Consider the following 12,530-nt stretch of genomic DNA (forward strand, 5'->3'; position numbering starts at 1 on the left):
CGATCAGCCAGCCCAGCAGTGTAACGCAAGAAAGAAAAAGAGGTCACGCGGGGTACGATATAATTAGTGAATCTCGTACAACGCTGTTGAGGCGCCCGCTGCTGTTGTCGTCGTGGGGCCTACCACGGGCCTCGAGTCGTGGTCCACAGTACAGAACTAGGGAATACGGTGTGTATTTGACTCTCGTGTTGGTGTGGGTGGTTTGATTCTCTGCTGGAGCAGTGTAGCCTAGCGGATCCCTCGCCACATATCAGCCTTTACAACATGCTATAGCTGTCTGTTAATGAGAGGGATGTGTGTGTGTGTGTGTGTGTGTGGGCAGTGTCGATCATCCTGAAGCCACTGAGATTGCTGGAGCGCCTCTTCTGGTCCGCGATGTCGGCGGCGGCGGCGCCCTATCTGCAGTGATCTGCAACTGGCGGCAAGGCGCCCGACCCTCGGGGTGAGATCTGAGACAACAGCAACATTTGAAAGAATTGATCGTGACACCGGCGCCCTGGCCTATGGTACTTTCAGTGCTGCGTTATTGCCAAACCACACGAACGCAGTGTTCAGCTCAGCATAGCTATCTCGTGGGCGTTCATATGCAGCTGTTCTTAGGGATGCACAGAGGTAAATCTAGTTTAAAAGCACGTGGTCGGTGGGGGTCACATCGTTGTTTCCCAGTATAACTTGAGAATGCAATGGTGTATGACAATCCACATAGTACAGGACATAGCTCCTCGGCCAGATAGGCATGTCAAGCGTGTGTGGGAGGAAGAGAAAGAGAGAGCCGAGAGAACAGTGCTGCAGGCGTCATGAAGTGTTTGTAGACAGACCCACTGGCGCGGTTGGTCGACCAAACAAAGCATGTGGCCACTCTGCCACTGTCCCCAGACGCGGATCTTAATCTCGGGGTCGATCTTCTGGGCATGCTGTAGCACGGCCAGGGCCAGCAGCGCCTGTACTGGTGCTGCTTACCGGATACTGTCATGACTGTACAGTACAAACGATGAATACTTCTTTACAAGCCCACCGAGCATTGTGTGAGATAAATACGTAAAGGGGTCAATTTTAGCAATAAATATATTCTGCTAGCCCAAGCCCTTGTCACAAATACATGCTGCCTTCCAACCGATCGTGGTGGTGGGAAATTCCAGCCCCCAGTGATCAGCGCAGTGTGAACTGCTCACAGAACCATCCCATTTCGGATAGCCTATTGCTTTTGTCAATTCTTGTCAGCCCTGCTGAACAAATCTTTGGGTGATTGGCAGTGCAGGGCGCCAAATCAGATAGCCGGAAGGGGAACAGTCTGGACCATTCACTTTGCTATGATACGGTACTAGTAGTAGAACAGATTTTTCTTATTCTTTTTCTCGCTCTTCTGACCCGAGATCTCGTGGCGGTCAGCTGAGGGAATTCCGGGTTTCCGGGTTTCCAGGTACAAGTAGCTCAATAATAACCTGCATGGCCGGACTTGGCTTTCACGGGTCGAGTCGGACAGCAGAGGAGATGATACTTCTAGCCTTTCAGCTACTGATACTGCTAACATTAGCTCTGGTCTGTGTCACTTTTTTTCCGTCTGTGTCTCCCTGTCTCTCTCTCTCTCTCTCTCTCTCTCTTCTTGTGTCGGCCTACGGATTTACAGTCTATGGCAACGTATCTAGTTCGCGCCAAATACTGTATGTACCAAAGTTACTGTACAGTACAGTAGATACAGTCAGTAGTGGCGACTCTACGGATCCGCACGAACTGGTCTCGCGGGTCTAGGGAATCCCGAACAAGCGAGACTATTCGATATCGACCGACCTTCCGGATACATTTGCACATTGTACAGTCAGTCGTAATACATAGTATATCCAGCACATACCATCAATGCACGGCATATTACGGAGCATAGATGCTTGTACGCAATAGATAGAGCGGGGGGGAAAGGGAAGGGGAAACCAGCCACTATACTGTACTATGGACAACGATTTGAGCCTTGACCACACAGGTATAGAGAAGGGAAAAAAAGAGCTTGCGCCGGCCGGTGGCGAGATGGGTGGGCCAGTATCAGATTTGCCCCGTCGATCAGGGACCGGGCCATCTACCATAGTATCATGTCACCACCGTCTCATTCCCCCAGAATGATTGGATGTAACCTCTTGTTCTTCTTTCCCACACATCCTCATCGATTCCTGGGTCCAATTGGGTCTTATCGAAAGAGAGGTGAGATCGACAGCGGGGTGGGCCAAGGGCTCATACAAACAGTCAGTTTGAATATCTCCGGTCTCATCTCCCCCGCCAGTCCCAATCCCAGCACAAGGAAAGAGGGGAAAAGAGAGAGAGAGAGAGAGAGAGAGAGAGAGAGAGAGGCGAGAAAGGTTGAATGGCGATCCGATCTAGGAAGGATGCTTGCCGTATGTACTGTACTCAAAGAACGGTTCCAAGGGGTTCTTTGGAAGGGGGAAGTCTGAATGACAGGATGCTGAGACATGAGGGCGGTTGTGGGGTAGACGCCCAGCTTAGACTTGAGGTGAGGCGAGAAGGGCCCTGCCAAATCTTTCTCATCTGAATTATCTCGACTAGCCAACTATATTGGAGGTACCATAGTACACGCAGTACCTTTGTCGATCCCTCGCCTTGGTCTTAAGTCTCTGGTGAGGCGAGGAATACTATGTCTATGGGTAAAGGAAGCGGAAAGATGCGCATAATCAGTACGGGTCTCGAATAGAAATCTGGATAGGTCGTCACAGCAAAGCCTCAGGCACACAAGACAATTGGGAGGATTGCATGAATTGGTGATATTATAGTCATAGAAGGACTTTCTCACTCACCCAGGATAATCTTTTAGAGTACCATAAAATAATAAGACAGGGCTGAGAATGAGAAGGGAGTAGTGGAAGGAAGAAGTAATACCGTGTCAGCCTGTCTTATCCAGCGATCCTACAGCTATAGCACCATACATGAATACACACACCACCATACATTTTACTGGCTCCTCTACGATCAAAAGTCCCCTTTGAGATTACGACCCTATCCCCAGATTCCTCACATGAAAAACGCTAAAAAAAAAAATCGCTGTCCGAGGTGGGACCTGTAAGGGGTGCCTATCGAGAAGGGTTAGGGCTATAGTGGACATTCTACTGCATCTGGCCCCCATCAACATTTGACTACCCCAAGCACACCGCTGAAGGGAAAGATCTCAGGGTCTGGTCCTACTATTTACCCAGGCGGGCCTAGTCAATCGCGCACCGGACCATGGCGCGATCGCTGTGTTCAATGTACCCACCGCCTAAGTGCTGACTTTGATTTTGGGGGGAAAAGTCACACACAGAGGGAATGTGTAAGGAAAAAGATCACTGTTGCTGACTGGGGGGCAAAGAGGATTTGTCCTTCAGGGTGTGTGAGTGTATGGCGTGTGTCTGGACCCCTGGAGTGTCCCGGCGCTGGAAACCCCCCGGAACCAGCCCTGTCCCGGGGATCTTTTGATGCAGGGTCCACTACTACTTGGCCTCTTAGCGTGACTACAGGCACGGATTGGTAGGGCCATGTTAGGTGCCAGGGCAACACTACTATGGTACACGCAGCCCCTGGCCCCATGAGGTAGTAATTAGGGTGTACATACTGTATGGTAGCATTGGCGTCGTTAGAAGTGCCCTACCAAGTGCTTACCCCAAACAGTAACGGTACAGTACAGTTGTCGCGGTGAGAGACAGAGTACTCTGGGGGCCTTCTGAAAACAGGGTCCCCACCGCCATACAGAAGAAGTGTGTATGGATTAGTCTCGCGCATGTAATTGCTACTCGACTCAGGTGCTCGCGAGACTCACCGATTTATTCCTACTTTGCTCTCTCTCGCCCGCTTTCTCTCTCTCTCTCTCTCTCTCTCGCATCTCCTACAATTATTATAATCCATTCATTCATTCTTCCCTTTGTGGTCACTGTACTCACACTCTCTTATTATTTTAATTCCTTCTCTTATTCGTCGTACACATGTGCCAGGACTGTGTCGTCGATCCATCATAACAACAACGGACTCTGTCCTGCTTGTCAACCTCGGCTTTGTGTTCTCTTGGACTGGATCGTCTGAGTTCTACGCCGCTGTTCCCTATCGCGCTGCAGTGCGTTCCTCCTCGTTGTTGCCGACCACCACCGACCGCCTCCGACTGCGCTTCGACCGCCTTTTCCCCCACGCCCCTCCTATTATATACCCTCCTCGTCTCGTTCAGTCCGATCTGGTCTGGTCCGGTCCAGTCCCGTATTCAGCCCTTATCTACTCTCGTCTCTCTTGCGTCCTCTCGTCGTTACCAACCACCTAGGAAGAGACACACACAACGGGACGGAACGAGACCGGCAGCGACCGGCTGACTGACGAGAAGGGAACGAGAAGGAGGAAGACCATACGAGACGACGGTCTACGCCTCTTCTCTTGATCGGTCGTCGTCGTCATCGTCGTGCAACAAACCCGCGAGGCACCCTTCTCCCACGACCATGACCTCCTCGACACGTCGCATCTTTCCCATAGCTGACTGGGCTTCAGCCCAGGAGGCGCTCTATCCAGAGAGGGATAATGACTCCTCCATCGACACCCTACCTTGCCCAACCAAGCACAGCGAGCGCTCCGTCTCTGTCTCCGTCTCAGCCCTTTCCTCGGCCTCTGTCGCGTCTCCTGCTCCCCGCCGATCTGCGACCAAGAGACTCCGGAGCATGTCTCTGTCATGGAGACCCAAGTCCGTCGCCCTCTTGCCGCCCGGCGACCTCGAATCGAGATTTCACAACCTGTCTTTGAAACGCATCCACACCGAAGCCGAACAGGCGCAGGCGCAGGCACAAGATCCTTTGGCCTCCTTTGAAAGCTGGTCTGGGTTCACCGCTCCACTGGGAGGAAACTCCACCAGCAGAAGCAGCCATGGTGACTACGGAACGCAAGGGCCTCTTCCTCCTCCACTACCGCCACAACAACAGCAACAAGACATGGTGATGCCCTACAAGGGCAAGGGCAAGAAGTCCATGAGTGGCATGTGGCGGCGCGCGTCGGTTTCCATCAAGGGGCTGGTCCATCGTCGAACCTCGATTGCTACCGAGACGCTGGACGAGCCTTACGAGATCACCACTTCCAAGAGGCAGCAGCGGTTCAGCCACGTCCCTTCCCGTTCTCATCACCTGTTCCCCGGCAGTAGCAACAGCAACAACCCTTCCTCCTCCTCGTCCAACAACCACAACAATGCTCCAGCCTCACCTTCTTCTCCTGCTACCTCGCCTCGTTCTGGTTATTATGCAGAGCAGCAGCAACAACATCAGTCGTCGGCTCGTCCTACGACAAGCCATACCATCAACGCGACTTGGCACCGTCTAAGGAATGCAACCAGTTTCAGACACTCAAGGGTTCTCTACGGTGACTTCTCCCTGCCCCAGCACGGCCAGCAGCAGCTCTCACCCTCTTCCTTCTCATCTTCATCATCATCACCAACACAAACAGAAGAAGACGACAGCAGAAACAACAACAACAACAACCACTACTACCTGCCACACTCTGTGCCAAGACCAGGTCTGGGCAACGAGCCGCCTGTCATCCCGCGCAACACAGGCTCAGGAGCACGGGCGGCTGTTGCTGCATGGCAGCACGAGATGTTCTCTACAACTGCTAGCCCGCTCCGCAACAAGAGGCTGACGCTCGATTCCGCCCAGAATGACAGGGAGAGCGGCATAGGCATTGCGGTCACCAGTACCGACCCGGTCGCCGACGCGGTCCAGGACCTCGATATGGTCACGCCCGACGGCGAGGTGGTCTTGGGTGCCTGTGCCCCCAACAGGGTCGACTTCATCAGCAGGCTGCCCGTCGAGCTGGCAATCCAGGTGCTTGCCCATCTCGACGCCGCGGGACTTGCCATCGCCAGCCGCATCTCCACGCGCTGGCACGACGTCACCTCCCTCCAGCACATCTGGCGGGACTCGTACCTGCGTGAGAAGACGGGCACCTTTGCCACCAGCGAGCCCATCAGGCAGGGCACAGGGCTCGGTGTGCCTCTGAGTCGGCCCAACATGGACTGGAAGGATGCCTACCGCGCAACCGAAGAGCTGGCCAAGAGGTGGAGGAACGGTAAGGCGACCTCGATCTATCTGCACGGCCATTCAGATAGCATCTATTGCCTTCAGTTTGACGAGTACGTTTGCCTCTTTTTTTTTTTTTTTTTCTTCTTTCTTCTCACAGTTTACCTTGAAACGTGTGTCGGGGCGGGATTCACTCTTCGAAAAAAAAAAAAAAAAAAAAAATGTTTACTGACTGTATTCGCTTTCGTTTTCTACTACTACAGGCAGAAGATCATCACTGGGTCGCGCGACAAGACGATCCGGATATGGGACATGAAGACCATGACCTGCAAGGTGGTCATCGGCCCACCCGAGGTGGTCAAGAGCAATGCCATCCTCTGCGACAGCGAGGGCAAGCCAACGCACTCGGCCACGTTTGAGCCACATATCGGGGCAGATGCTCGCTCCAAACGTGTCACGTCGGTGCCGACAACGATGGCGTTCCCGACACACCACAAGGCCTCGATCCTCTGTCTACAGTATGACGAGGACATACTGGTTACGGGCAGCTCGGACGCGTCGTGCATCGTCTACGACATGAAGGGCGGGTACCGGCCGATTAGGCGGCTGCGGCATCACACGGCAGCAGTGCTGGACCTCTGCTTCGACGACAAGTACATTGTGACGTGCTCCAAGGACATCAGCATTTGCGTGTGGGACCGGGCGACGGGCGAGCTCCTCAAGCAGCTCCGGGGCCACAGCGGGCCGGTGAATGCAGTGCAGATGCGCGGCAACACGATTGTGAGCTGCAGCGGCGACTTTCGGGTCAAGCTGTGGAACATCGAGACGGGCAAGCAGATTCGCGAATTCCAGGGCCACACCAAGGGCCTGGCGTGCTGCCAGTTCTCCGAGGACGGGCGGTACGTGGCCAGCGCAGGCAACGACAAGGTGATCCGCATCTGGGACGCCAACACGGGCGAGTGCCTGCGGGAGATGAAGGCCCACGAGAGCCTGGTCCGGTCGCTCCATATCGACAGCGTCTCGGGCAGGCTCGTGTCGGGCTCATACGACACGGACATCAAGGTGTTCGACATGGAGACGGGGCGACAGCTGCTGGACTTTCCTAGGTGGCATGCCAGCTGGGTACTGAGTGCCAAGAGCGATTACCGGCGTATCGTGTCTACAGGACAAGATCCTAAGATTCTCGTCATGGATTTCGGTGCTGGCATCCCGGGCATCGAGCAGCTGGAAAGCTGCCCACAGCAGCGCAAGGTGGAAGAGGTGAAGCCCGACCCTCTCGACCACGGAGGATATATCTGATACTACGTCAGAGTGGTCGAGTATTTCTACCAATGGTTGCGCCACACACACACACACAAGGATCATTGTATCAATTATTGACTTGGGGCAGCATTTGATGTTGTTCTATCAGACAGGTGCAAGGACTCCTTCGTCTTAAGGGAAGAAGAATGGGGAAATGTTGGTGTAGTTTTGGACCCAGCAGCTTCGATTGTTCGGTTACCATGATTTGTTTATTTACTATCACACTGGGGGGATATCATTATAGCTGGTCTTCTGGAGACAACCACAGACAACCAACCACTAGCATGTTCATTTAGCTTTCTGGGTCGTAGGTGTTCGGTTTATTTTCACCGCAAAGAGAAAGAGATAGCATCAATGGGTCACGACAAGAGATATGGCTGTTCTCAGACTCAAAGAAAGGGCACATAAGAGGGAGGGAAATTATGGGTGACGAGAGAGTATTATTTTCGTGTGATTATTCTTTTTGATTTCTCTTGTTCATCACTACCGGCAAGATTACGGTCATCAATCAATACTGTACACACACAACACAGTCGCTTAATTACCATCCCACGTTGATGCAGGCTATCCATCAATGATACGACCATGCATACCGCCTGCGAACATGAACCTAACTGGTGACAGATCTCTCTCTCTCTCTCTCTCTCTCTATCTCTGCAGCCACCGCCGTATACAGGACATGAATGAATAAATACTTGCTCCTGTGCAACGAGTGCTAATATACCTGGGTGCTGCGATTTCGGTCCGCACCAGTGCATGCCTAGACTCGGCATTAATAGCCCCTATACTTCTTCCCAAGCCAGTCCGCTTCGGAGGGGAAAAGTCTCAAGGGGGGAAATAAAAGAGTATTATAAACATACATAATGTTATCCCTGGAAGGAATTGGACTGTCGGCGTTCGCATATCGGTGTTGGCCCCGCAACCACACGGCATGAAGGATGGTGGTTGGGATGGTCCGACGTGGGTGGGAACTCCGATGGCTCGTGGTCAGGCGGGAGGGAATAGGTGTAGATGGAAGGGGAAAGGAAAATGAGCCCTTTGGGGCTGTGCTTGGGAAGGATGGAATAATATATATACATATGTGTATGTATGTATGTGTGTGTGTGTGTGTGAGAAAAGAGAAAGAGAGAGTCTCTATTCGATAGCAATCAGCCTAACTTGCTCGTTGCGACGGTGTTCCAAGGCGTGTGTGTGCGCGTCTAAGTCCTCTCAGACAGACGACCCAAGTCTTTTTCTTCCCCTGCGTCTTTGGAGAGAATATGAGACACAGAAACACCACATAATCAATCTGACATTACTTGTTTGTTCCTCTTTGACCAAATTCCATACTTTAGTTATATACTCAGACATCATTTTCCCTCGAAAAATTAAGACAAGCTACCATGCTCGCCCAAGCCTTCGCACCGCACAGGAGACTGGTTCTCGCCGGCTTGCCACGGCAGCTAAACCATGTAGTAGCAGCACGACAAGGCCTCCTCCCCTCAATTCCCATCTCCAAGGTGTCATCTTCGTCGTCAACAAGACGCACAATCGCCCTCCGCTTCTCTAGCACGAAGCATGGAGGGGAAGGAGAAACAAGGGCAGGAGGAGACCAGAGCGGTGGCAACAGGACACTGCTCATAGTGTCAGGCCTCGGAGTCACCTCGACTCTGGCCCTCATCCTCTTTTACTCTTCTCCCTCTTCTTCCAAATCCAACACCACCATCACTACTACCGCCACCACTGTCCCCGTCCTAAGCGGCCAGCCCACCAACCAGCTCCATCTCGACTTCATCTCGGACGACCGAGAACTCACGCGCATCCTAACCCAGGAGGCCTACGCGCACGAGGTGAAGGGTGTGCCCGGCGTGTCGCGGTACCACGGCACACGCATCGCGTCCAACAGCCCCGTCGAGGATCATTTCCTGCACGGGACCTTTTCCTCGCCGTATTCTTCCTCTTCTTCCTCTTCTTCTTCTTCTTCTTCTTCATCTTCTTCTGCTGCTGCTGCTGCTGCTACTGCTGCTCCTCATGGCCAGTCGCAGTCCGAGTCACAGTCGCACCCAGACTGGATGGCCTGGGGTGTGTTTGACGGCCACGCAGGCTGGCAGATGTCAGACCACCTGACCCGCCAGCTCGTGCCCTTTGTGCGCCATCACCTCGCAGCAGCAGCAGCAGCAGCAGCACAGAGCCTCAACACCAGCACCAGTTCCGACACCGACCCCAACATCGACGCCGCCATCAAGGCCGCCTTCCTAGCCCTGGATGACGCCGTCACAAGCCAGGCGGCCGCGGAGGAAGTGGTGCGCAGCCAGGACCTCTCCTTTGCAGAGCGAGCCGCCAGGCTCGGCCTCGCGATGGCTGGATCCTGTGCGCTGCTGGCGCTGTATGATCCCGAGACTCGCCGGCTGCGCGTCGCTAACTTGGGGGACTCGCGCGCCGTGTACGGGCGGCCCTCATCCTCGTCGTCGTCGTCGTCGTCATCTCGTAGTGAAGGAGGCGATGCAGCAGTAGGAGAAGCGTGGACGGCCGAGGCACTGACGGTCGATCAGACGGGCAGCAACGAGGACGAGGTGGCGCGGATCTACAGGGAGCACCCTGGCGAAGAAGGCATCGTCGCGGACGGCCGTGTGCTGGGGATCATGGTGTCACGGGCGCTAGGAGACGCGCGGTGGAAGTGGGATGCTGCGCTGCAGAAGGAGGTTGTGGAGAACTATCTGTTCAGAGAGTTGCCGGCGCGGTATCCCTTGAAGACGCCGCCGTATTTGACGGCTGAGCCGGTGATCACGACGATGCGGGTCGAGAAGGCAGAAGGAAGGCCGAGTTTTGTCATTCTTGCCTCGGACGGGCTTTGGGATTGTGTTAGTAGCGAGCGGGCGGTGCGTTTGGTCGGGAACTGGATCGAGTGGCGGAGGGCTGGGGCGCCGGCAGGATGGGAGAAGAGGAAGGAGAAGAAGAAGAATATTGAGAAGGGAGATGAGGTCGAGAAAGGCTTTGGGAGGTTCGACGTGAAGCAGGAGATTGCAAAGGATGGTGACGAGACGGATACGTTCCGGGATGACAACGTCGCCGTGCATCTGGTCAGGAATGCGCTGGGCGGAGCCTGGTCTGAGGCCCTGGCCGCAAGGCTGACGTCGCAGGTGCCGGTGTCGAGGAACATGAGGGATGATGTGACTGTGCAGGTTGTCTTCTTTGATGATGACGACAATTCTGCGCCAGGCGGTGGTCAGGACAAGAGGCAGTGAGGGGCTGGTTGTATATTCTTTGGGCAGCAGCATAGCAGTATCTTTGCTGGGGAAGAAAGTTGTGAAAGAGGGATATAGTATGGAAGACCTCATCGTCGTATGGTTGTTTCTTGGACTGGATTCATGGGTTATCTCATCTCGGAGGTATAAGTTGAATGGTTTAACTCATCGCTGGCTATACGCTCGCTGGCTATACGCTCGTCCATTAATATTGTGCAACGACGACACTCAGCTTCAATACATTTTTGCCCACCGAGAAAACCGGGTGATCAGGGCCACGCTCGACCGATTCCGTAAGTAGTTTTGCAAACACCATCGCGGCCACGAAGCGTGCCACCTTTCCACTCTCCACCAACCTCGCAACAAACAAGCAATACACTAAAATATCCCAGCAATCACTTAAATCCAATAACCTTCTGCCACATGTCTAGGGAAGAAAGAGAAAACCCCGCTTCGGAATTGCAGATCTTGGGTCCATCGATCATCCATCCATAATGAACGAACAGAACATGACAGAAAGAGAGAAAGAGAGAGGCAGGAATGGGAGAACCCACTGGCCCAGAATGATTTGCTCCAAGGAGCAGTGCATATGCATATCAACTCGTCTCAGCTGAGCCCGAAAAAAAGTAAAGAAGGAAAACAAAAGCAGCCAGGAAGGAGAGGGGAGGGCGTGGAGGGGCGGCAGAGCAGTAGAGAGTGGTCCAATCAAGGCTCCAGACACATTATATGTTGAATAACGAACGTCTATTGAAGCTTATCTCTTCTATTCTATGTACTGACGAGAGTCGTATATGCCCTCTTTTATCCTCAACTAGGCCCTGAGGGCCTGACTCGCCTTGAGGGATATCTGAATCAGTCAATCCTCAAGGCGGCCGGAGGGCGGCACGGCGTGGCCGGACTGGCCGAGGAATGGCCGGAGCGGCCTGAATAGTGGCTTACATCCAACATTATAAGTGAGTGTTGCACAACAAATCTAGAGCATACAGAAGCCCCCTCCCCCTGTCCCCATCATGGAATGAATTTGTACAGTTCGGAGAGAAGTGTGGGGAGAAGAAGCGTCAAAAAGAGGGAAGGCAAGGCGGACAAGGTTAGAGGCGGCCGTCAACGCACAGAAAGACAGACAGATAGCAAGATTGTAATAGAGAGAGAGAGCAGGGCAGAGAGAGAAAGAGCGAGAAATACAGAGACAGAGAGGGAAAAGAAAGGAGGACCTACAAAGTCGAGAACAAGCGACATCCATGCCTCCTGGTTCGGCTGGAGCTGCCTACCGGGCCATGTTGTAGCATCCGACAATAGTCACCTCTTTTTCTTCTCTATTTTCTACCAGTACTCCCCTTCCCGTATCAGTATCATTCCTCCAATCACCTATCTCGTTCTTCTTCGTGACAACGTAGACCTGAATTAATATGTATGTTATCAGTTTCAAGGCTATGATGGCTTTTAGGTTCCATCATTTCCCTCTCGACTATAGTCGACAACCTTTCGCCTTACGATTGATAAATACGACGGCTATAGTAGCATTTGGGGCAATAATAAAAAAAAGAAGACCCGTGTCAGTAAGTTGCCAGGCGGTGAGGTGCCTGGGTCAGGCCATCCTTGGAGCCGAACTCCCAGCCAGAAGCAACATTCGTGCTGCCTGCATGAGCTCATCTAGGGGAAGGCAGGGTAGAGGAATGACCTGCCAGTACCCTTACAGTGTGAGAGGGTACCTCTATACTTTTGTCTCAAGGCCGCGAGACTTGCGTGTCCATCAAACAGTCTGGAACATTGGCTCAAGGTCGTGGAACATGAAAAAAAAATTTCCCCTCTTTCTTTTTTCTTCTTCTTACCTATGTAGTTAGACTGATCAGGGAGACTTGGGAGCACGAGGTCTCTGTGGACAGTCTTCTCTTGTCCTCTGGCTAGGTTTTGATTTTCCTTGCCCCGAAGCCAGCCTTGTATGCATTCCTGGCTGCTCGTCTTAGTTTTCACCGGTTTGACTTGAATACTG

At 53.1% G+C, this 12,530-nt stretch overlaps 2 protein-coding genes across 2 annotated transcripts; both read left to right on the forward strand.

The window, feature by feature from the left end:
* The first annotated feature begins 4,961 nt into the window (after window positions 1–4,961).
* Window positions 4,962–7,696, forward strand: M406DRAFT_76327 (uncharacterized protein). The gene is made up of 4 exons (XM_040925946.1): window positions 4,962–5,095; window positions 5,288–5,358; window positions 5,449–6,131; window positions 6,282–7,696. The coding sequence occupies exons 1-4, from the start codon at window positions 4,974–4,976 to the stop codon at window positions 7,311–7,313; spliced, it is 1,908 nt and encodes a 635-aa protein (XP_040780483.1). The 5' UTR covers window positions 4,962–4,973; the 3' UTR covers window positions 7,314–7,696.
* A 1,323-nt stretch (window positions 7,697–9,019) lies between these two features.
* Window positions 9,020–10,492, forward strand: M406DRAFT_229634 (protein serine/threonine phosphatase 2C; the record flags this gene model as incomplete). Its single annotated transcript, XM_040915814.1, is given in 3 exon segments — window positions 9,020–9,243; window positions 9,335–9,345; window positions 9,363–10,492. Coding segments are annotated over 3 exon segments (1,365 nt in total), but the record flags the coding sequence as incomplete, so codon positions are not given.
* Window positions 10,493–12,530: the final 2,038 nt, after the last annotated feature.

The sequence above is a fragment of the Cryphonectria parasitica genome, assembly GCF_011745365.1.
Source record: "Cryphonectria parasitica EP155 unplaced genomic scaffold M406scaffold_1, whole genome shotgun sequence".
Taxonomy (NCBI): domain Eukaryota; kingdom Fungi; phylum Ascomycota; class Sordariomycetes; order Diaporthales; family Cryphonectriaceae; genus Cryphonectria; species Cryphonectria parasitica.